The sequence below is a fragment of the Panthera leo genome, chromosome D1, assembly GCF_018350215.1.
Source record: "Panthera leo isolate Ple1 chromosome D1, P.leo_Ple1_pat1.1, whole genome shotgun sequence".
NCBI lineage: Eukaryota > Metazoa > Chordata > Mammalia > Carnivora > Felidae > Panthera > Panthera leo.
The window spans coordinates 109,679,643-109,703,518 of record NC_056688.1 but is presented as its reverse complement, the minus strand read 5'-3'; the positions used below and the strand labels follow the sequence as shown (position 1 = coordinate 109,703,518).

The following is a 23,876-nucleotide window of genomic DNA, read 5'->3' as shown; positions in this document are numbered from 1 at the left end:
ACACGGATGAAACTTGAGGACACTATGCTAAGTGATATGTCAGAGAAAGACAAATACCATATGATCTCACTTACGCATGGAATTAAAATAGCCAGACTGGGTGCCTGAGTGGCTCAGTCGGTTAAGCCTCTGACTCTTGATTTTGGCTCAAGTCATGATCCCACGATTCATGGGATTGAGCCCTGTGTGGGGCTCTGTGCTGACAGCATGGAGCCTGCTTGGGATTCTCTCTCTCCTTCTCTCTCTGTCCCCTTCACAAATAAACAAACAGACAAATAAGCAAATATTTAAATAAACTTGTAAAAAAAATTTAGCCAGACTCAGAGATGCAGAGAGTAGAGTGGTGCTTACCAGGGTGGGGGAATGGAGAGTGGGGAGATAGATGTTGGTCAAAGGGTATAAATTTCCAGTTATGGATGAATAACTTCTGGGGACCTAATGTACAGCATGGTGATTACAGTCAATAATACTGTATTATATACTTGGAAAGTTGCCATGAGAGAAAAATCTTAAATGTTCTCACTCCAAAAAATAAAGAGTAATCATGTGATGTGATAGACGTATTAGTTAGCGCTATGGATCATTTTTCAATACTTAAGTATATTAAATCAATGCGTTGTATACCTTAAATGTACACAATGTTCTATGTCGATCGTATCTCCATAAATCTGGAAAAAAGGAGTTATTTTTAAAGAAAGAGTGGTTTCTGACAAATTATAAATGAGATCTGATGAAGGAATTCATGTATTTGACGCTCCTACAATTTGTACTTAACTGTGGTTTTTGCTTTTACCTAGTAAGAGAATAAATGAAATGATTTTCCACTAATATATATATATATATATATATATATAATTACACACACACACACACACACACACACACGGAAGACAGAAATGTGACCAAGGATGGGGCACTTGGGTGGTGCCCAGTTGGTTGAGTGTCTGACTTCAGGTCAGGTCATGATCTCATGGTTTATGGGTTTGGGTCCAGAGTTGGGCTTTGCGCCGACAGCCAGAGCCTGCTTTGGATTCTCTGTCTCCCTCTCTCTTTGCCCCTCCCTCGCTAGAGCTCTCTCTCTCTCTCTTCTCTCTATCCCTCTCTCAAAAATAAATAAACACTGAAAAAAAAGTGTGACCAAAAGCAAACACTAGCAGGTAGCAGAGGGGGTATTTGAACAAACGACTAAGGAGTAGTAGCGGTCGTAATAGCAGTAATAAGAAGGGAAAATAGGAGGAGGAATGAGCTGATGAATGAACAGATGACAATGACTAAAAGGACAGACAGGAGAAAATCAAATGAAGAGACGCTTCTTCAGTATCGGAAAGGAAGTGTTCTCCCTCTGAAATGAAGAGAAACCCTGTGATCCAAATCCAGTCTTTTAATAAATACACTCTTTCTTCTCCCACTTCCTCTTATTGCCTCTCACTCGGGAACTGAGAACTCTCTGTGTAAAAATAGCAAACCTGAAGGAGTGTGAAGGAAGCTCTCCACAGAGCACCCACCAGGAACCCCACTCTCACACCATGTCACCTACTTCCTATTTCCTGCTCATCCTTGGAAACCCAGCTCACGCCCCCTTCTCTGGAAAGCCTTTTCCAACCTCCCCCCACCGCCCCCAAGTAACAGAAACCCGCTCAGGCCAGCTGAAGCAGAAGAGGGGGGGGTGTCTCAAAAAAGATCCAGCGTCTCAAGACGCCCCAGCAATGCAGCCAGATGTCCATAAAGGACAAGGAGCAGGGACACAGAGGCCATCACGGACCCCAGTGGCTTCCCTCTGCGGCCCTGCTCCCTTCTTCCTTCTCTGCAGCCCCTTCATGGGGGAGAAGGGCCACCCAAAGCCCCCCCAGTTAACATCATCTAGAATCCCAACCTGTGCTACCTTCTCTGGAGAGAACTCTGATTGGCTGGTGTGGATCAGGTGATCAGCCTTGCCCCAACCCGGTGTGGCCAGTTGTGCTGTCTCATGGTCCACACCTGGCTTGGACGGCCTGCTGTTGAGGGGAGGGGTAAAGGGATGTTGACGTTGCCCAAAAGGTGTCCCCTGCCTCCTGCTTGCTCATTTCTCACCCTCACTCTCCTTGCAGAATTAATCTCTGCCTGTGCTAACTGCACATTCTTTGTTTTTTTTTTTTAATTTTTTTTTTTATGTTCATTTTTGAGAGAGCATGAGCGGGGGAGGGGCAGAGAGAGAAATGGAGACACAGAATCCAAAGCTGGCTCCAGGCTCTGAGCTGTCAGCACAGAACCTGATGTGGGGCTCGAACTCATAAGCTGTGAGATCATGACCTGAGCCGAAGTCAGATGCTCAACCAGCTGAGCCACCCAGGCGCCCCATGTACTAACTGCACTTTCTGGGCAACGTTATTTAAATTCTGATTGCGTTCTTCTGCTTGCTGTCTGTCTGAATTGGCCATCTTCGCGCACTAGGCCGTAGGAGGACCCCGGCATGCAGTACAGACAGACCCCTGACCCCTGTATTAGTTCAAGGTCTCCATCCTAACCTGTCTTCTGAGCTGTCTTCATGGATGTATACAGCCTGTGCACGGTTTAATCCTCTGCTGTTACAGTCTTGAAATTCACAATAATTTTGGGAAAAGAGTCCGCATTTGGGTCTTGCACGAAGCCCAGCAAAGTATGTAGCTGCTCCTTCTCTCCTTGCCTCACCTTGACGTCCTCTTTCCAACCCGGCTGCCTTAGTCTGCTGGGGCTGCCGTAACAAAATACCAGAGACTGAGTGGCTTACGCAGCAATTGTTTCTGCATAGTTATGGAGGTCGGAAGTCCAAGATCAAGGTGCTGGCAAAGTCTGTTTCCAGTGACACCTCTCTTCCTGGCTTGTAGAGGGCCACCTAATGCTTTTCCTCATATGGTCTGTTTCCTCTGGGTCCCCATGGAAAAAGAGAGTGCTCTCTAGTGTCTTTTCTCCTCCTTCTCCGTCTTTGTCTGAGACAGACAGAGAGAGAGAGAGAGAGAGAAGAGGCAGAGAGAGGGGGAGACAGAGGAACCCAAACAGGCTCAGCACTGTCAGTGCAGAGACCTACTCAGGGCTCAAACTCACAAACGGTGAGAACATGACCTGAGCTGAAATCAAGAGGCTGACGCTTAACTGACTGAACCACCCAGGCGCCCCTTTTTCTCTTCTTATAAGGAAACCAGTCCTATCTGATTAGGGCCCCACCCTTACGACTTCATCTAACCTTAATTACTTCCCCAACTGCCCAGTCTCCAAGTACAGGCATACTGGGGGCTTAAGGCTTCAACACATGAATTTGGAGAGGGCACAATCCAGTCCACATCACCAACCTTCTCAGTTCCTGGCCCCTGTGCTTGCACCTCGTGCACAGACTCACGCCTGCCCTTTGGATCTGCCTGGTGGCACCGTCTCTTGGGGTTGACGTCTGGTTTCCCTTCTCGATGGTGGCCCATCTGGCCTTGGATTCCTCACCCCGTGAAGCATCCTGTTCAAACCAGTCTACCCTTGCCCTTGTCTGGCACAGCCCTCCAGGGTAACGAGCACTCACACCCTTCAGGGACTCTGTGGGCTGCCTGGACGGTGTTTTCCACTCTTGCCAAACTCATCTGCAATCTTCGGGACTCGCCACGACCCCTCCTAATCCTGCGTGCCGTTTCTGCCCACCCCTCACTGCCCCCATGGCTGGCCTCAGAGTTCCCTCCTGTGCGTCTTCTCTCTCGCCTTTAAAGCTTCCACCAAACCCTGCCGTAGAGGCCCTTTTAGGCAACAGGCTTGAGCAGTGGAAACTTGAGCAAAGGCAAAAGGGCCGAGAGTGACCACCGAGCTGCCTGCAAACAGGCTCATTGAGCCAGGGGCCCTAACAGACCAGTGGGCTGCTTACAACCGGTCACAGGTACCAAATACACGCCCATACTCCCTCACTCTGGCCCATAGCTGTGGCCCCGCACCACCGCCTGTGCAATCTCTCCTTTGCTGTCCCGCTCGCTGCTCACTGCAGGGTATTCAATAAACTCCTGTCCCTTTTGTTCTGCCTTAGGTGAGTTCTTTCAGTGTCTGTGCCACCCGCCCCCACTTAATCAGTAAGCTCCACACCTAATGCAGCGGCCAATATTGTGCCTGTTGGACCCACTGTTCCCTTTATGAGACAGGGGCTCTTGTCACCGTCTCTGACGCCTCACAGAGGGGGTTAGCACAGCGTGGGCACAGTACACGGTAAGGGGGGAGCTTAGGTTTGTTGCCTTTGATCCCCTTCTCCCTAGTCCCTTTCTGATTGTACCCAGGTGTGCAGTGGGGACTGTCTGCGGGGACAGAGAGGGAGTTGGCCACTTCTAGGCCAAATGGGTGAAGAATCTTTTGGGTTCTTAATCATTTGGCTTAAAAAACTAAAGCCACCGCCCTGCTTCTGGTAAACTCGAGCCCTGCTTCAGGTGAGCCCCGCTTCTCTCTCTCTCCCTCTCTCTCTCCTTCTGCTCCTAATGGGATTCTCTCTCTCTCCCTCTCTCTGCCCTTGCTCACTTGAGCCTTCTCTCTGTCTCTCTCTCTCTCAAAAAGATAATAATAAAATAAAATAAAATAAAATAATTAAAAAAATAAAAAAACTAGAGCTACCAAAGGCCCCAGATGACCTCATGGCCTTTGGTCCTTTTTGCTTTTTTTATTTGCAGTCATGATAATCTTTAAGAAATACATTCATTGGGGCGCCTGGGTGGCTCAGTCGGTTGAGTGTCCGACTTCAGCTCAGGTCACGATCTCACGGTCAGTGAGTTCGAGCCCCGCGTCGGGCTCTGGGCTGATGGCTCAGAGCCTGGAGCCTACTTCCGATTCTGTGTCTCCCTCTCTCTCTGCCCCTCCCCCGTTCATGCTCTGTCTCTCTCTGTCTCAAAAATAAATAAACGTTAAAAAAAAAAAAATTAAAAAAAAAAAGGATGAATCCTTTAAAAAAAAAAAAAAAAAAAAGAAATACATTCATTAATTTTATTTATTTATTTATTTATTTATTTATTTATTATTTTTAATGTTTATTTATTCTCAAGAGAGAGAGAGAAAGCAAGCAAGCAGGGGAGGGGAAGAGAGAGAGGGAGACACAGAATCCGAAGCAGGCTCCAGGCTCTGAGCTGTCAGCACAGGGCATCACGCGGAGTTTGAATTCACAAACTGCGAGATCACCACCTGAGCCAAAGTCGGACACTTAACCAACTGAACCACCCAGGCTCCCCTATTAATTTTTTTTTATTTAAAAAAACTTTTGTAATATACTTTTTTAACGTTTATTATTGAGAGGCAGAGAGAGACAGAGCATGAGCATGGGAGAGGCAGGGAGAGAGGGAGACACAGAATCCCAAGCAGGCTCCAGGCTCCGAGCTGTCAGCACAGAGCCTGACGTGGGGCTTGAACTCACAAACCTTAAGATCATGACCTGAGCCGAAGTCGGACACCTAACTGACTGAGCCACCCAGGCGCCCCCATTTTTTTTTAAATCACAGAAGCTATATCACTGTACCAAGCATCAAACAAATGGCTGTACTTTAAGATTTGAAACACAAAAATTGGTATGAAAAACCAGAACCTTCTAACTCTGTAATAACTGGACTCAGCTCCCTTTGCCACAGTTCTGCTTAATAGCAGCAAAATCCCTAACAGTGCCAACTTAGCACTGGACACTATACATTTACATTTAAATTTTGTGGTCTTCGAGAAGGTTTTTCTTACATTTTGACCTTGGCTAAAGGCAGGAAATTCATTGCACTTTGAAACCCAGTGCACCTGGGATAGGGAAACTAAAGGGACCCCATGAAAACCTGCTTTTTTCCCCCTCCTTTTCCTGCTTCTGTTCTTGCTAGGACCTACCCTCCCTCCTCACACATGCTTTAGAGAACAGATAACATACCTCTTCCTTGTAGAGGTCAAGGGTTTAATGATTTCTTTGGATTCTTCCAGCGCAACAGATAGCATCTAAAGAGTAACTGGGCGGGGTGGTCATTAACATTTTCCAAGACCACTGACTCCCAGAGACCCCCTAGCTCCAGGACCTAAGTGACCTGTGAAGGACACCTAAACACCTGTCTGTGTTCTTGGGTGCCTGAGAAGACTCGTGCACCAGACCGCTGTCCTCAGTAAAACCCCCAGGCCCCAAACAAAGAGGAGACTCACTCTTATTTCCTTTCCGAGGGTCCCAGACACTATGCTTCTATCTGCACTCTATATCCTCAATAAACTCACTTCTTCTCAGCTTACATTTGATTTCTATCCTGCGTGAAGCCTCAGGGACCCTCTTGGCTGGTCCTGTGGGACGCCCCCTAGAGGACAGCATATTTATCAGGTGTTTATTTAGGTATTTGCATATGCATACATGCACACAGATTTCTGTGTATACATACATATTTTTGCTGTTAATTTTACTGTTTAGAGGCAGCTTGCCTGGGCTCAAATCCCCACTCTGCTCTTCACTACTTGTGCAAACTTGGGAAAGTTGCTTAATCTCCCTGTGACTCAATTTCCTCATCTGTAACATGGGAATAACAAGGGTAATTGACACATAGAATTGTGAAAATGACATTGAGGGAGAGGCTAGCACACGGTGAACGCTATGCAGTGTTAAATGTGAGTATTGCATTATATGTGCAAAAGGTCAACCTCACGCTTTTGCTCTGTTGCAGAGTATTTTATTTTATGGGAGCATCATGGCTATCGACGGACCAAGGCTGTTTCTAATTTTGGTTTTTGCTAATAATGCTGCAACAGGTACACCAGGCGCATGTTTTTTTTTTTTTTTTTATTAAATTATAGCCAAATTATCTCCAGAGATTATACCAGTTCATACTCTGGCAGACACTGACTCTTTCCCTGTGCTCTCATTGGTACTGGACACCCCCAGTTTCTCATCAGGTGAGAAGATGGTGATTCATTGTTTTAATCTGTATTCCTCTGGTTATATAAGGCCTCCTTGCGTGAGTACTGACCTGTTTCTTTCCTCTCTGTGAATTTCTCCATTTCCTTCCTTCGCCCGTGTATATGAGTTCCTATGTACCCTGGCTACAAATCTCCTCGTTTTGGACATTTACATATTTCCTCCCATGCTGTCTCATCTTTTTTATCTTTTGATACTTGTTAACATAAAACAGTTTTAGGCTTACAGAGAATTTGTGAAGGTCGAACAGAGTTGCCATGGACTCCACACCCAGGTTTCTCTATTAACATCTTAGTGTTAATTAGCATGGTACAATTGTCACAATTAATTAACCAATATTTACACATTATTATTAACTAGAGTGCAAACTTTTTCAGATACCCTTAGTTTCTTTTCTTTAAAAAATTTATTTTAACGTTTATTTATTTTTGAGCGACACAGCTCAGGTGAGGGAGGGGCAGAGAGAGAGGGAGACACAGAATCCGAAGCAGGCTCCAAGCTGTCAGCACAGAGCCCGATGTGGGGCTCCAACTCAAGAACCGTGAGATCATGACCTGAGCCGGACGCTTAACCGACTGAGCCACCCAGGTGCCCCCTGCAAAAATGTTTAGTTTTAAAAGAGAGTGACATGGGGCACCTGGGTGGCTCACTCGGTTGAGTGCCCGACTTCAGCTCAGGTCATGATCTCGCAGCTCGTGAGTTCGAGCCCCGCGTCGGGCTCTGGTGCTGACAGCTCGGAGCCTGGAGCCTGCTTCGGATTCTGTGTCTCCCTCTTTCTCTGTCCCAACCCACTCCCATTCTGTGTCTGTCTCTCTCAAAAATAAATAAACATTAAAAAAAGTTTTTTAAAAGAGAGTGACAGACTGTGAACGGGAGAGGGGCAGAGAGAGAGGGAGACACAGAATCCGAAGCAGGCTCTAGGCTCTGAGATGTTCAGCACAGAGCCTGACGCGGGGCTCGAACCCACAAACTGTGAGATCATGACCTGAGCTGAAGTCGGACGCTCAACCGACTGAGCTACCCAGGCGCCCCAACTGTGGCAGTTTCTAAGACTTTCTGTGTGTGTGTGTGTGTGTGTGTGTGTGTGTGTGTGCGTGTGTGTGTGTGTGTGTGTTTAAATGACCCTGGCAGCTTTGAGGAGGACTGGTCAGTATTTTGTAGAATGTCTCTCGATTAGGATACGTCCATTTCCTCATGACTAGATAGGGTCTGTAGGCTTTTGAGGGGAAGGCCACAGAAATAAAGTACCATTTTCGTCACATCCCCTATCATTGTTGATGTGGACTCGCTTGGGGTATATTTGGCAGGCTTTCCACCGTCAAGTTACTCCTTTATTCCTCTGTTTCTTGTGTGTTAATTATATGGTGTCTTCTTACATGGAAGGTTTATGTGTTCAATCTCTTTTGAGCTGGAAGGACCTTCATCAAGGAACAGCATCAGTGGCACCCGCGGCTTTGATGTGCCGCGTGCTCCTGGAGCCTCTAACCCCACGTACCAACTTCCGCACGTGCCTCACCCCCCTCTGAGGACAACCCATAACGTTGGTCCCCTTATCGTTTCCATTTCACAGAGGGAAAGTGGAATCTTCCTGCCACTAAGCCACACCAGAGCCAGCGAGTGGCAAAGTCAGGATTCGTGCCTGGGTGAGTCTGACACTGGGCACAACTGCTTAAGTGTAGAAACCAAGGTGCGGAGGGAGGGTGCTTATCCGAGTCCCTCCAGCCAGTTGGTGGCTTTGCCCAGGCCCTTCTTCCACGGCCAGGCCACCTCTGATCCCAATGAGTCAGCAGCGATGGCTCAGCCACTGGGCCTGCCCTGCCCTGCCCTCAGCCCCACCCCAAGCTGCCCACTCCTGACCCGCCTCCAGTTCATGTCCTTTGGCAGCCGTGGCTTTTAGCACCCCCAGGGGAAGAGACCCAGACTGCCCAGCAAATAAACACCGCCCACAGATTTCCAAATATACGGAGGTAAGTGTTCCCGCCCACCTCAGCTGGGCCTGGCTGGAACTCCAAGCATCCCGCCTGGCCTCTGCGCCTCCTGGGGTCGGGTTCTGGGTCTCGAGTCCTCCTAAGAGCAGCCCGTGTCCTCTGCTGTGCGGAAACCTGCACCTGGGGGCGCCTTCAGCATCATCAACAACGGTAACGGCAGTTTTAGCTCACGGACACGTCGGCTTCCATGCACTGTCGGCTGGTCACGTTTTGCGAAACGATTGTGCCCAAAGTCTTCAAACTCATCTTGATACCAGTGTCTTTGTCATCAGACAGAGCCCTTTGTGGGTCCTCTGCCAGGCCTGTTGCTGTCGCCCCGTACCCCCCAGCCTCACGCTCTGGGGGGTGAGTCGGGCTGCAGAGCTGTGCACGGATGTGAACTGCCTCCACAGAGTCACCGCTTACAGAAGGATTGCTTCTCCAAAGCTCTCGATTGTGCAGAATTTTGAATATAAAATTAGGCAGTCTCCACCCCCCACCCCCCACCCCCAGCTTCAGCTCAGGGCTGATTCGGCTTCATCCACATTCCCATCCATATCTCTCACCTTTAAAAATTTTTAAATATCCATTTATTTTTGAGAGAGAGAGAGAGAGAGAGAGAGACAGAGCATGAGTGGGGGAGGGGCAGAGAGAGCGGGAGACACAGACTCTGAAACAGGCTCCAGCCTCTGAGCTGTCGGCACAGAGCCCGACACGGGGCTAGAACCCATGAACCGTGAGTTTGTGACCTGAGCCAAAGTCGGACGCTTAATGGACTGAGCCACCCAGGAGCCCCCATATCCCTCACCTTTGAAGCAAATCCCAGATAGTGCATCATTTCATCCTCAATAGGCAAGAATAATCTAAAGGCTGAGGTGAGGAGTTTTCCATTAATATAATTGTAATATAATTTTCACCACCCCCAAAAAAAGGAACAGTTCACATCAAATATCTGGTCAACATTCAAAGTTCCAGATACTTCATAAAGAATTTCCTTTTCAGGTCATGATCTCACAGTTTGTGGGTTCGGGCCCCGCACTGGGCTCTGTGCTGACAGCACGGATCCTGCTTTGAATTCTCTCTCTCCCTCTCTATCCGTTCCTCCCCCGCTCGTGTGCGCACTCTCTCTCTAAATAAATAAATAAACTTTAAAAAAAAAAAGAACTTCCTTTTCATTTATTTTTTTTAAGATTTTATTTTTAAGTAATCTCTACAGCCAGTGTGGGGCTCAAACTCACAACCTTGAGACTGAGAGTCACATGTTCCACCGACAGAGCCAGCCAGGCACCCCAAGAATGTCCTTCTAAAAACATTAGTTTGAGGGGCGCCTGGATAGCTCAGTTGCTTAGGTGTCCGACTCCTTTTTTCCTTTTTTTCTGGTGTCCAACACTTGACTTCAACTCAGGTTATGATCTCACGGTTTGTGAGTTCGATCCCGGCACAGACAATGTGGAGCCTGCTTGGAATTCTCTGTCTCCCTTTCTCTCTGCCCCTCCCTCGCGCTCTCTCTCAAAATAAGTAAACATTTTTAAAAATTGAAAACATAGTTTGAATTAGTATCTAAATAGTACACTGTGATTGGTTACTGTTTTAGATTTCTTTTACTCTAGAGTTCCTTTCCATCTCTTTTTGCCTTTGCCACTTGTTTGTTGAAAAAAAGGTTGGCTGTCTGACCTGTAGGGATCACCATAGCCTGGATTTCGCTGATTGCAGCCCTGTGGTGTCATGTAACATGTTTCTCTGTCCCCAGGGGATCGTACTGGGAGTTGGATCTAGAAGTTTCATAAGATGCAGGCTCGACCTTTTTTTTTTTTTTTGGCAAGATTGTTTCATACGTGGTACCATTTCTTCTATCAGGAGGCATATATTGTCCTCTTGCCATGTTATATTGTGTTATTTTAAAAAATTCCCATTTTGAAAAAAACCTCAAATCTATGGAATGCTGCAAGGATAGTACACTTTTACCCCGATTTACCAATCTTTGCCACATTGATTTTATCATTCACATTTACACACACACACACACACCTGTATAGACATTCTTTGAGAATGGTCTGTAAGCATTAAACCCCTTCACCTTTAAATGCTTCCACATGTGTCTCCTAAGAGCTCTCTTTTATAACCATCTGAAATAAAAACAGTTTCTCTATATTCACAACATTTCTGACACCAAATGTGTGTATTTTCCCTCACATTAAACAATTCTCTGGGGCACGTGGGTGGCTCAGTCAGTTAAGTGTCCGACTTTGACTCAGGTCGTGATCTCATGGCTTGAGTTCGAGCCCCGTGTTGGGCTCTGTGCTGACAGCTCAGAGCCAGGAGCCTGCTTCAGATTCTGTATCTCTCTCTCTCTCTGCCCCTCCCCACTCATGTTCTGTTTCTCTCTCGCTCGCTCACTCGCTCACTCTCAAAAAAATAAACATTAAAAAACCTCACAAGTCTCCAACTCTTTAGGCACCAACCTGGTGCCCTACAATTCAGTTCTCAGACTAACCATTCAGATTCAGCACAGATCCCACAGATGAAGGGTTCTGTCCCACGAGATTGTCCCCATGTTAGAAGCCAGTGATAATTCATAGGTAGTCACCTGCTTCTGACTGACCAGCTATAAATCAGGGATTCCCAGGCCTCTTTCTCAAGTTCAATAATTTGCTAGAAAGGCTTATATAACTCAGAGAAACACTACGTTTCCCCAAGTTCATTATAGAGGATATAATAAAAGATACAGGGGGCACCTGGGTGGCTCAGTCAGTTAAGCGTCTGACTTTGGCTCAGGTCATGATCTCATGATTTGTGGGTTCGAGCCCCGTGTCGGGCTCTGTGCCGACAGCTCAGAACCTGGAGCCTGTTTCAGATTCTGTGTCTCCTTCTCTCTCTGCCCTTCCCCCCCCCTTTCAAAAAGAAAATAAACATTAAAAAAAATTAAAAAGAGTCTGACTCAACCAACTGAGACACATAGGAGCCCTTATCCTGCCCATTTTAACCAATAGCCTGGGGATGAGAACTCAGGCTTGCTCAAATCTGGGTTCAGTTTCTGACTCTGTCATTTATATGGGGACAATAAAACCATTAAAAAAAAAGATACAGGTGAGTAGCCAAATGGAAGAGAAGCATGGGGCAAAGTATGTGGAAGGGATATGCAGCCTCCATGCCCTCTCGGGGAGTGCCACCCTTCCCAGGACCTTGATGTGCTCCCCAACCAGGAATTTCCCCAAATCCCATTGTTTAGATTTTTTTTAAGTTTATTTATTTATTTTGAGAGAGAGAGAGAGAGAGAGAGCATGCAAGCAGGGGAAAAGCAGAGAGAGAATGTCAAGCAGTTTCTTCGCTGCCAGAGTAGAGCCCGACGTAGGGCTTGATCTCACGAACCAAGGGATCACCATCAAGCCGAAGTCAAGAGTCAGACGCTTGGCCGACGGAGCCACCCAGGCACCCCTCTTTGTTTAGAACCTGTTTATGGAGGTTCCATTACATAGGATGATTGGTTAAATCATTGCCCATTGGTGATTGGACTCAATCTCCAGCCCCTCTCCCCTCCCCGGAGGACTGGAGGTTGGACTGAAAATTCCAACCCTCTAATCACATGGCTGCCTCCTCCAGCAACCAGCCCTGCCCCCACCCTCCAAAGGTCTCCTCATTGGCACAGACTTGAGGTGTGGTTGAAAGGGGCTTATTATGAATAGCAAAAGATGATCGTCCACCCATCCAGAGAAGTAGGATCCAGAGAAGACCCCTCATAAGGACCCTGAGACTGGGTAGAGTGGTGGGTTCCCCTTCCTCCACATCCTTGCCAACACTTGTTATTTCTTTGTGCTGGTAGCCACTCTAACAGGTGTGGGGTGACAGCTGATATCTTCTCGTGGTTTTGACTTGCATTTCCCTGATGACGACTGACATCCAGCAGCTTTTCTTACACCTTGGCCATCTGTGTGTCTTCTTCGGGAAAATGTCAATTCGGATCCTCTGCCCATTTTTTAATCAGATTGTGTTTGCTATTAAGTTGCATGAGGTCTTTGTGCATTTTGGATATTAACCCCTTATCAGAGATATGATTTGCCTGTGTTTTCTCCCATTCCATTTTCATTTTATTAACGGTTACCTTTGGTGCGCAGAGACTTTTTAGTTGATATAGTCCCATTTGTTTCATTTTACTTTTGTTTCCTTTACCTTTGGGTGTCAAATCCAAAATATCATCACTAAGGCCATCAACAACTATTAATTGAGCACCCGCTATGCATAAGGTATTGGGGATACAGCAGGAAATGAAACATATCATGCTCCTGACTCGTAAAGTTGGCATTCTGGTGGCAGAGAGAATATGAATAAAAAAAATATGTTGGCCAGAAGAAGTGGGTAAGGTGCCAAGAGGAAGGATGGGGTGAGGAGAGCTGTTTTAGATGGACAAGTCAGGGGAGTCCTCTGAGATGTGGCAGTTAATAAGCAGAGATTGCAGGAAAGCATTGCAGGTATCACAAACAGTAAGTGCAAAGGCCCTGAGGTGGGAGGGTATGTCAATATGTTTAAGGAACAACAAGAAGGTCGGTGTGATTGGAGCTGACGGAGAATGGGGGAAAGGCCTCCTGATGCAAATTGGAAAGGTAGCCAGATGGTTTGGATAGCGTAAGTCATGGGATTTGCTGTGCATGAGCAGAGAAGCCATTCCTGAGCTTTGAGGAGAGGAATGACTGGCTCTGACTTTAGCTTTAGAGGCATAATCTTGGACGCATGTGGAAAGTAGACCACGGGGGGCGAAGCTGGAAGTGGCCCACCAGATAGGAAACCACGTGGTCCTAGTGAGGAAACCACAAGGAGATGGTGGCTAAGCCCAAGGCTGTGGTACTGAAAGAGAGGGCAGGGGCTCAGAGTTTGGATGAATTTTGAAGGTGAGGCCGGCAAGATTAGCTGGGGGAAGGGGCGCCTGGGTGGCTCAGTTGGTTAAGCGTCTGACTCTTGATTTTGGCTCAGGTCATGATCTCAAGGTTCGTGGGATGGAGCCCTGTGTGGGGCTCTGTACTTGGCGCAGAGACTGCTTGGGATTCTCTCTCTCTCTCTCTCTCTCTCTCTCTCTCTCTGTGAAAATAAATAAAGAACCATTAAAAATAAAAGCTGGTGGAGGTGGGATATGGAGAGTGGGGGACGAGCCACTGACTATAATGGTTAATTTCATGCGTAATTTGACCCGGCCATGGGAGGCCCAGGCATTTGATTAAACATTATTCAGCGTGTGTCTGTGAGGATGTTTCTGGATGAGAGAAACATTTGAGCTGGTAGGCTGAGTAAAGCAGATTGCTCTCTCCAATGTGGGTGGGCCTTGTCCAATCAGGTGAAGGCATGAAAAGAACAAAAGGGTCCAGACTTGGACTGAAATGGACACCATCAGCTCTGCTGAGTCTCCAGTTTGCCAACTGCAGATGTAGCCTCTGTAATGAACCAATTTTTATAATAAATCTCTGTATGTATATATGTCACATACTGGTTCTGTTTCTCTAGAGGATCCTGACTTATATGCTGACCATTGAGCTTTCTGGTCCTGCCTATGGAATGCTTCGAAAGCTTGGAGTTGGCAGCCTGGACCAGATGACGGGAAAGACAGTTTGGGTCCATGGTGGGGCAACTTACAAGTCTGGCCAGGAGGAGTGTCCTCTCCCAGGGACCCCACTGGCTGCAGGGAGCCCACCGGGCAGCCTCCAGCTCACTTAACCTCCCCATAGAACATTTACACCGGTTCCCAGGGCCCTTCTGCCACGGGAAGGTGAAGTGGTGGCCATAGGGAACAGCTTTGGACTCTAGCCTTCTAACTGCCCCTGGTCTGTGGACATTTCATGTAAGCACGCTGTCTAGCCACTGTGTATGGTGTCTGTGTGTGTTCCGGAAGGCGGCAACTGGGCGAGCAAAGGTGGAGAGGTGGGTCGCTTGGCTCCAGGGCGGAGGTGACGGCAGAAGAAGGGGGTGGACGTGGAAAGATTGGGAGGGTGTCCGGAGCCAGGGGCAGAGGCAGGGGCCCAGCCCGTGGCCAGGCTCCTTGGCAGCCAGCCGTTCCTAGCAACACACCCACAACCCTGGCGGGATTGAAGCCTGCCCTGGGAAGGGGAGGGCCAGGCACCTGCCCTCTGGGAGCTCCTGCTGGCTGGGGAGGCGGGGCCCGCAGAGGAAAGGAGACGGAAGGCGGAGCTGTGCCAGGGCACACAGAGGCGAGGGGCTGGGCCTGACAGTGAGGTAGGCTGTGCCACATCCCCGTGCCCTTGCACGTTGCTCTTCCTTCTGCCTGGCGCGCCCTTCCCAACCCTGCCGCCGCGGGTTAGCACGCCCCCCTGCTATCCACTCCTCCGGAAGCCCTTCCCGCTGCCCGCCCTCCAAGGGCTAACCTGGCCCTTCGCTGGGCACCTCTGCTCCCCGAGCCAGTTCCCGCGGTGCTGGCTCACCCGCGTGGCTGTCACCAGGCGCTGCGCTTATCCCGTTGGCCCGAGCAGCGCTCCGAACTGACTGGTTGTGTCTGGAGCTCAGAGGAGGGAGACCCGGCCTCATGGGGGTGGGGCCGCACAGGTCAGGGACAACCACAGCAGGGGGGGGCGGTGAGGGGGGCGGTGAGGAGAGGCCTTCCTCCCACACCCGTTCCTGCATTGGCACTGGAGGAGAGACCGCTCCTGGGAGGCCCCGGGGCAGCTGTCTGGTCTGTGGCTGGGCCCGCCTCCCTGGATCCCAATGCCCACGGCCCTGCCAGGGCCCAGACAGGCCAAGGTGAGCTGAGGACACACTGGGTCTGAGCCTGAGGCGTCCCGAGGTTTTCGTTGAGCGGGCGGTCCGATGCTATCATCGGTGCCCCCTTTCTCAGAGGAGGCCGCTGAGGCTCAGGGAAGGGACCCACCCCGGGTCACGCCAGGTGAACGTCCTAGAACTAAGGACCGATGGCTCTATGTGTTTTGCCTGAGTTGACTCGGGTAACACAACAACCCTGTGAGGAGGCGCTGGTTTTCTTTTTATTGAACAGATGAGGAAACAAAGGCACAGAGAGGGGTTGGCGCCTTGCCTCAGTTTACCCAGCTAGTGTAAGTGGTGCAGCCAGCGTTCTAACTCGGGCGTTCGGCTACGGAGCTTGAAGTCCTTTGCTGTCCTGACGCTGAGGGTGGTGAGGAAGGGGCGGCGATAACGTTCCTTCTCAGGACACGGCGCGCCACAACTTGCAAAGCTTCGCCACGCCCGGCACTTGACGTGCCCTTCAGCCCCGGGAGACACAGAGATCAAGATCTCCATTTGGGGAGCCTGGTGGCTCAGCTGGTTGAGCGTCCGACTCTGGATTTCGGCTCAGGTCAGGCATGATCTCACAGGTTCGTGGAATCGAGCCCTGCGTCGGGCTCCACGCTGACAGCCAGAGCCTGCTTGGGATTCTCTCTCTCCCCGTCTCTGCGGCCCCCCCCCCCCCACTCTCCCTCTCTCTCTCTCAAAAAAGAAAAAAAAAGAATTTTCTATTTGACAGAGGAGGGTAATAATTTGCCCAAAATATTCAACAAGTTAGTTGCAGGCCAGGGGCTTGGGCCCCAGGTTTGACACTCACGCTTGGGCCCACCCTGGCCCCTCTGACTGGCTGGACGCTTTAAGTTTGGTGGCCCCCCCAGTCCCTGAGGAAAGGGGCTTTAGGCACCCAGGGTGGGCGGAGAGTTCTGGCATGCTGTAAGGCCTGTCTCCTCATCTGTAAAATCAACGGCCTGGATCCGTTGGGCTCTGAGCTCCCTTCCAGCTGAATTTGCTGCCCTTGCTCTGAGAGGTGCTTGGGGAGGCAGTGTTCCCTGCTTGCCTCGTCGCCTTCCCCACTCCTGCAACCGAGTGGCCCCATTTCTCCTGCAGGATAGTCTCTTTCACCTGCTCACAGCTTCGTCCCACCCGGCATGGCCGGAGGCTGCAGGAAGCTGAGGAAGATGTGCAACCAAGCCCAGAGGGGCACACTGGCCCAGGAACCAGGGCCTCCTGCTTGACCTGCCTCACCACCTTGCCCCGTGAGCTCCTACTCCACGGTGCATTGAAACAGAGCAGCTGGTCGCTGTCTGTCTGTCTGTCTTCCTCTCAAGCAGGACCGTGAGCTCCTTGAGGGCAAAAGTCAGAAAGATCAGGGCTTGAGAAACAGTGCTCTGCAGTTCTGGGAACGCGTACAGAGGGGCAGGGTATTAGGGGAGGGGGGCCGAAGGGTATTAGGCAGGGAGGGGGGCCGAAGGGTCCCAGACCCCTCTGGCTCCTGGCTCTGAGACCCCACGGCATGGGAGAGGCCTGGCAGGCTCTGCCCTTGTGGGCAGCAGAAACGGAACACAGCAGCACGAAATCTCTCTGCGTTTTGTCTCTGGGTGACCTTGGGGCCTATGCTGGCCCGAGGGTGGAGCCCTTAGAGAGCTCAGGGCTTTTGCACTGGCAGGGTCATCTCTCCAGACAGGTCACCCTTCCGCCCATATCTGAGAGGCCTCCAAGGGGAGCCACCCTCCCCCACTCACAGCCACGAGGTCGGCAACATCCTCTAAGGCCTGCTGGTTTGCTGACTCAGGAGTTGCCCCCCACCCTGCCCCCGGAAACAGCCTTACACCTGCCCTTTCTCATCTTGTTTGAACCGAAGCCCCCACTGTGGCTCTGACCCAGCTCAGGGTGGTGCCCATTCTTCCTCCCGTCACCTTACCCCACCCCAAAAGCCAACAAGGCAAGCTTATCCTTTCTCCTTGATGGATGAGGAAACTGAGGCCCCAGGGGCACAAGTGTGTGGGTGGCAGTCACAGAGCCTGGCCTGAGGCTCACTGGTCTCCCCAGTGGCCCGCCCACCCCATGAGAGCGAAGGCTTCATGAGCAGACAAAACCAGGTCAGGTAGGGCCTGAAGAGGGCGCATCTAGGGAGGTCGGGAGGTGGGGTGGGGGACCGTGGGCAACAAATATGTCCAGAGCCTGAGCCAGGGACATCCGTCCTGTCGTAGACCATTCAGATGGTTTGCACTCCCAGATGCACCGTGTTCTCTCTGGGCTTTCCAGGCCGCTCCCTCCACCGGAACCACGTATTCCCTCCCTTGGCCTGGTTAACTCCTGCTCTCCCCCAGGTCCTGGCTGCAATACATTCAGTAATTCGACAACTGTTTCCTGAGCACCTACAGGAAGGCAGACACTGTCCAAGGTGGGCTGTTTACAGTGAGCAAAAAGAGAATTGTCCTGCCTTCTCGGAGTTTCCAGTCCCCGAGGTCCCACACACTGTTGACATGAAATCGTCAGTCTAGGCTTGAGGCTAACGAGCGGCCCCCGACTCAGAGGCGTAACACAACAAAGGCCTATTTTGCAGTCATATCACAGTCCAAACGGGTGACAGGGGACTCTGCCTCAGTGTCACTGCCATCTCCTAGCCTTGAAGCCCCCTTGGGCCCTCTGCACTGGGCAGGCCTGTGAGCAAAGAGGGAAGCATCGAGGGTTGGGCAGGGATATTTAATGGCTCTGTCTGGAGGGCCACGAATGCCAGCTCCACTCATATTCTACTGGCAAGAGCTTGGCCACACGGCCACACCTGACTGCCTGACTGCAAGGAAGGCTGGGAAATGTCGCCCCGCTGGCACATCTGGGTTTTTATAGACCTGACCAGTCTCTGCCAGGTAGAATCACACAAACACACCGTATTAGTTTCCCGGCGCTCCTGTAGAATTCCCCAAACTCTGTGGCTTAAGGCAATAGGAATTTATTGTCTCACGGTGCTAGAGGCCAAAGTCTGAGATCGAGGTGCTAAAGGTTCCAGGGGAGGATCCTTCCTGCTTCTACTGGTGGCTCCTGGTGGCTGTGGGCGATCCTAGGCTTCCTGGGCTTGTGGTCACTTCACTCTGCTCTCTCCCTCCACCTTCACGTGGCCTTGGCCTCTATGTCCTTACATTGTATGTGTCTCTCTAAGGAAACTTCTTGCTGGATTTAGGCCCTTCCCACCCCAATAATCCAAGATGGTCTCCTCATCCCAACATCCTTAATTTAATTATGTCTACAAAGACTCTTCTCCATACCCAGCAAAATTCACAGATTCTCGGGATGGGACTATGGACATATCTGCTTAGGGGCCACTTTAGGGGCAAGATCACCTGGACTCCTTTACATGGTACCTGGTTTCCAAGAGGCCACAAACAGAAGATGCAAGGCCTCTTAAGACCCGAGCTCAGAAGTCCCAGAGCATTGTTTCCATTGCATTCTATTGGTCTGAGCAGGTCACAGGGCCCACGCAGATTCAAGGGGAGGGAAAATAGAATATCTCTCCCGATGGGAGGTGTGGCAAAGACACGATGAAAGCAGGCGTGCACCATGGGATGAAGGCTTGCGGCCATCTTTGGAAACAATCTATCAGCGTATATGAAGGCCTTTGGTGAAGGCCTCAGCCATGGGTCCCGGAACTGTGCTCCCTGATGATGGGGTTGCTGATGGGGCTGAGGTAGAACCATTCTGCCTGAGTGGGAGGCCCCAGACCCGTGTGAGCGGCAGGCCTAGCCCAGCCATCAGCTCGCTGGGGGACCTTGGGTCAGTGCCTCATTCACTCAACGACAGGTTACTGAGTACTCAGCGTGGGCCAGGCCCTGAGCCAGGCACTGGGGTCCTAGTGGTGAGCAGGCCAGCTCCCCGTGGAACTGTCTGTCTTGTGGATGACAGAAGCTCGTAACTAGACAAACTGGTCACAGAGCATGACAAGTAAGAGAACAGCAAGGAGTTGGGCTAGAAAATCCTTGGAACACAGAGGCCAGGGTGAGACTCACGGGCTCACGGGCAGAGACTTGCAGAGGGTGATGAGGACACCTCCCCATTCCGGGCCTCAGTTTCTTCTTCTTGCCATCCAGAGGGTTTTCCAGGGCTATGGACTCAAACCATGTTTCCTGGAGTCCTGGGGTTCCCCAGAGGCACTCAAGGGGCTACTGCACAAGACGGTGGAGTGGCAGGCATCTAAAGTTTGTGACTAATTGGTCTGGAAGCTTCTGGTCAGCTCTCAGAGTTCAGGTTCCAAGCCAGGCACCCTAGTCTGTGATCCCAGTGGCCGTCCGGGACAAGAATTCCCTAGGACCCCTCTTATTCCTCAAAGGCCATGCCAGGATTCTAGGCTCTGGGGAGACAGGGAACCTCCCCTATGTCCGGCTGGACCCTCAGGTCTCCCCACCATCCCAGAACAGACCTTGCGCTGGGATGCTTGCAGCTGACCCCTCACCTTTGACCTTGGGTCCGCTTGAGCCAGGAGAGCCTCAGGGACCCCACCGAAGGGTCAGTGTCTCTCAAAGAGCCCAGGCTCTTTGGGGTCAGACCCTCCCTTCTGTGTGGCCTTGGATGAGTCCTTGCTCTTTCCGGGACTCAGAGTGAGCCCTGCCTCATGAGGGTGAACGCAAAAAGCAAAGCAGTCCCCCCGAAGCTGGCTGGAGGTCAGCGCAGGGGTAGGTGACAATTCCTCTGGGGAGTGAGGTCAAGAGAAGTGGCAGGAAAGACCCAGCCTCCTGGGGACCCATGGGGGACCTGCCCCTGGCGCCCTTGCTCCACCATCCGGCCAAATTCTGAGCCAAGCTTCCCGCGAGGGCTGGGAGAGGCCTGGAGGTGAATTAATGACTAGGCAAATTGTACACTTCAGCGCAGAAACCTTTATTCCTGTGTTCAGCCCCAAGGTTGGGAAGTGGGTGGGGGTGGGGCCATGGGTGCCAAAGACAATAATTTCTTCCCTGCTCTGGGCCTCGGTTTCTACCTCTGTCACACGGGGAGGGAAGGCTTCCCCCCGCCCCTTCCTTCATCGGGATACTATGAAGATACAAGTGATACAGGCCTGGGCCTTTCAGCTGTAGAGCTCCGGTACCGGGGATTGCCCTGACTTAGTCCTTGCCCTTGGGGGGGCTCATTGTCAAGGAGGGAGGCCCATGCCTCGCCCACCACTAGCCGGGCCTGGCGGGAGGGGCGTGAGCAGCTGATGTGCAGAGCCTCTCAGCCGTGGGGCTGGCTTCACTGAGCTCTGTCCTGGAAGCTCACGACTGGTCTTGTGTGGGGCCGGGGGTGTCGACACCCCTATTTCTAGGCAGGTTTCTAAGGTCCTCGTACATGTCACTGTCCCAGGGTGCCTCCATGCCCAGATGGCAGAACCCATCAGGAAGCAGAGCTGAGCCCCCTTTTGGGGTCTTTACTGCAAGCCAGCCTTGGAGTGGAGGGCCAGGGCGAGGGGCAATCACAGGACCCTTGGGTAAGCTGGTGGCAGAGGCCTCGGTGCACCACGTGAGGAAGGCAGGAGCAACCTACACAGAGGAGTCCAGAGGGCCACGAAGAGGTAGGTCAGCAGACACGGCCGTCTCATCCAGATGCAGCAGGGGCCGACGCCGCTTCCAGCGTCCTCAGCTGGTGGTGCTCAGAGGGGGCTCTGGGGAGGCTGGCCGGCTCAAGGTCACACCAGGGAAGCCGGAGACAAAGCTCTCCCACCTTCTCTTTACCTGCTAAAAGACCGAGGATAGGCAAGATCAGGGTCCTGGTGCCACCGCCCCGTGGTGGGCTTCAGGTGCTGTTCCACCTACAGCCACGAGGTGGTGGTAGACCCCAGAGACAGGACCACTGCTCGTCAGAGACCTTTTTCTCCAAAAGAAAGGAGGCAGGGGCCAGGAGCCAAAAGGTCCCACCAAGGGGGTCAGGATGCCCCCTTTCCGGGGCATAGAACACAAGATGTAACCCTGGGGAAGTTTTACTAGCTGATCTCTTTGCCTCCAGCAAAATCCACCCATCCAACACATTGCCAGATTAAATATTTGAAAACAGCTCTGCTCTAAAACCTTCCGTGACTCCCCAGTGTCGAAGGGATAAATCCCAAGAGTCTTTAAGGCCCTCTGAAATATGGTGCCTGGATGCCTCTCTCTCCAGCCCCGTCTCCAGACAACTCTGTTGTCTTCTTGGTCCTTGGCCCCATATGTTCCTACCTCTGAGCCTTTGCTGCCCTGGGTCCCTCTCAGTGGAGTCCTTACCCTCCCCCTTTGGCGCCCCTCCATCCGTCAGCCCTCAGCCAAACCTGCTGATACTGCTTCAGCCACCGCCGGCGCTCTCCTTGCTGGGCTTGAATTAGCTGCTCCGTATCTTCCAGGCACCCTGGCAGCCACTCCTGACCGGGCGTGTCCAGCCTTTCTGGGCCTCCGTTTGAGGGCCTGGACTTCTCCTGGCCCTGTCTGAGGCTCAGCGCCCGGCGCAGCCGGCTCTCCAAAGGCTTCCCCCAGGGCTCCTGGAGCTTGCCATAGGAGGGTCGTGGTCCTCGAAAGGACTGACTGCGTGGCCCTATCCCCATGGTTCCTGAGGCTGCAAGTGCAGGACTGCTCCAGCCCCTGGGCAAGCCACTGGCCCCTGAGGTGGCTCAGAGTCTCCACCCATCTGATGGGAACTCACTTGGGGGCAAAGGTTGGTGCTGCTGAGGTGGCCATCATAAACCAAAGGGCAGGCCACAGGGGACAAGCATCCCTGAGTCACCATCACCACTGCCTCTCTACCTTCTAGGGCAAGGAGTATAGGTGTCTTTCTCCTCCTCCTCTTCCAGGCAGGCTTCCCTGACCACCCCACCCCTGTAGAGCTTGGCCTCCCCTGAACTGCAGCCCTAGCTGTCCAAATTCATTCTGTTGGCACTGAGAACAGACGGTGCAACAGCAAAACCGAGATGGGCCTTTAGGCAACAGGACAGCTCCAGGGCGCCTGGGGGGGCTCAGTCGGTTAAGCATCCAACTCTTGGTTTCAGCTCAGGTCATGATCTCGTGATCCGGGGATTCGAGCCCCGCATCGGGCTCCATGCTGACAGTGCAAAGCCTGCTTGGGATTGTCTCTCTTTCTCTCTCTCTCTCTCAAAATAAATAAATAAACATTTTTTTTAAAAAAAGAAAGAAACAGGACAGCTCCACTCTTTGTCCAACATCTCAGCGAGGCTGCAGGGGTGGCCGCTGATCTCAGAGCTTCACAATGTCTCCCAAGGAGAAAGAGAAAGATTCTGAAAAGCCAGCCAAGAAAGACAAAGACCCAGTGAACAAGTCTGGGGGCAAGGCCAAAAAGAAGTGGTCCAAAGGCAAAGTTCAGGACACGCTCAATGACCTGGTCTCGTGTGACAAAGCGACATGTGACAAACTTCATAAGTTCCCAACTAGAAGCTTCGGACCCCAGCCGTCGTCTCTGAGAGACTGAAGATTCGAGGCCCCCTGGCTGGGGTGGCCTTTCAGGAGCTCCTTAGTGAAGAACTTAGGAAACTAGTTGCAAAGTACAGAGCTCTGGTCATTTACACCAGAAACACCAGGGGCAGAGATGCCCCAGCTGCTGGCGAAGATGCATGGACAGATCCCACTAACTGTACGTTTTGAAAAATAAAAATTTATTAAATTTAAAAAAAAAGAAAGAAAGAAACAAGACAGCTCCAATCTAGAATAGTCGAATTCACAGAGACAGAATGTAGCATGCTGGGGGGGGGGGGGGGGGGGGGGGGGGGCGGAGCGGGGGCGGGAGGCGGGGCGGGGGAGGATTGGTCAATTATTTCATGGCTATAGAACTTCAGTCCTGCAAGATGAAAAAGTTCTGGAGGGGCACCTGGGTGGCTCAGTTGGTTAAGTGTCTGACTTCAGCTCAGGTCATGATCTCACGGTCTGTGGGTTTGAGCCCGGCATCGGGCTCTGCACTGTCAGCATGGAGCCTGCTTGGGATTCTCTCTCCCCCCCCTCTGCGTGTTCTCTCTCTCTCTCTCTCTCTCTCTCTCTCAAAACAAATAACTTAAAAAAAAAAAGATGGAAAAATTCTGGAGATTGGTTGAACAACACTGCGGCTATAGGTGACACTACTGAATGATACATAAAAATGGCTAAATGGTAAACATAATGTTTCCGTATATTTTACTGCAGCTGGAAATTATTCGTTAGACTAGATGAATCCCTTCCGCTCTCACTCAGTCCTGTCAACTGCAAAATGGGTGGCTGTGGAAATCCAATGAAATCGTGAACGTATAATAGCAAGACGACCAGCAGAAGCTTTGTTTTTCCGAGAGAAAGAGAAAGGTGCTTGGGCCGGCCCAGCGG

The 23,876-nt window shown here is 51.1% G+C and overlaps 2 protein-coding genes and 1 pseudogene across 3 annotated transcripts; 1 reads left to right on the top strand and 2 right to left on the bottom strand.

The window, feature by feature from the left end:
• Nucleotides 1-1,158: 1,158 nt before the first annotated feature.
• On the bottom strand, nt 1,159-4,053 carry LOC122200937. Its single transcript, XM_042906714.1, has 3 exons — nt 3,306-4,053; nt 2,505-2,710; nt 1,159-1,994 (listed from the first exon to the last, which is right to left on the bottom strand). The coding sequence occupies exons 1-3, from the start codon at nt 3,426-3,428 to the stop codon at nt 1,691-1,693; spliced, it is 633 nt and encodes a 210-aa protein (XP_042762648.1). The 5' UTR covers nt 3,429-4,053; the 3' UTR covers nt 1,159-1,690.
• A 17,086-nt stretch (nt 4,054-21,139) lies between these two features.
• On the bottom strand, nt 21,140-22,120 carry CD1H11orf86 (chromosome D1 C11orf86 homolog). 2 transcript variants are annotated; one of them, XM_042906958.1, is made up of 2 exons: nt 21,851-22,120; nt 21,140-21,287 (listed from the first exon to the last, which is right to left on the bottom strand). In XM_042906958.1, exons 1-2 carry the CDS (start codon nt 22,118-22,120, stop codon nt 21,189-21,191), a joined length of 369 nt encoding a protein of 122 aa, XP_042762892.1. In that variant the 3' UTR covers nt 21,140-21,188. The 2 variants fall into 2 exon arrangements, with proteins under 2 accessions (XP_042762892.1, XP_042762893.1); XM_042906959.1 differs by having other exon boundaries at nt 21,140-21,284.
• Nucleotides 22,121-22,726: 606 nt separating this feature from the next.
• Nucleotides 22,727-23,876, top strand: part of LOC122201366 — a 59,185-nt pseudogene continuing 58,035 nt past the window's right edge.

Excerpts from the sequence above, each read along its gene's own strand:
- LOC122200937 (XM_042906714.1), bottom strand. The coding sequence starts at position 3,428 with ATGGGCCACCATCGAGAAGGGAAACCAGACGTCAACCCCAAGAGACGG. Across the intron at positions 2,711-3,305 it reads AGGGGCCAGGAACTGAGAAG|CCCCAGCAGACTAAGGCAGC; the intron begins GTTGGTGATGTG and ends TTGTTACGGCAG. Across the intron at positions 1,995-2,504 it reads GAAGACAGCTCAGAAGACAG|CAGGCCGTCCAAGCCAGGTG; the intron begins GTTAGGATGGAG and ends TCCCCTCAACAG.
- CD1H11orf86 (XM_042906958.1), bottom strand. The coding sequence starts at position 22,120 with ATGGGGATAGGGCCACGCAGTCAGTCCTTTCGAGGACCACGACCCTCC. Across the intron at positions 21,288-21,850 it reads GGCTGAAGCAGTATCAGCAG|CAGGTAAAGAGAAGGTGGGA; the intron begins GTTTGGCTGAGG and ends TCGGTCTTTTAG.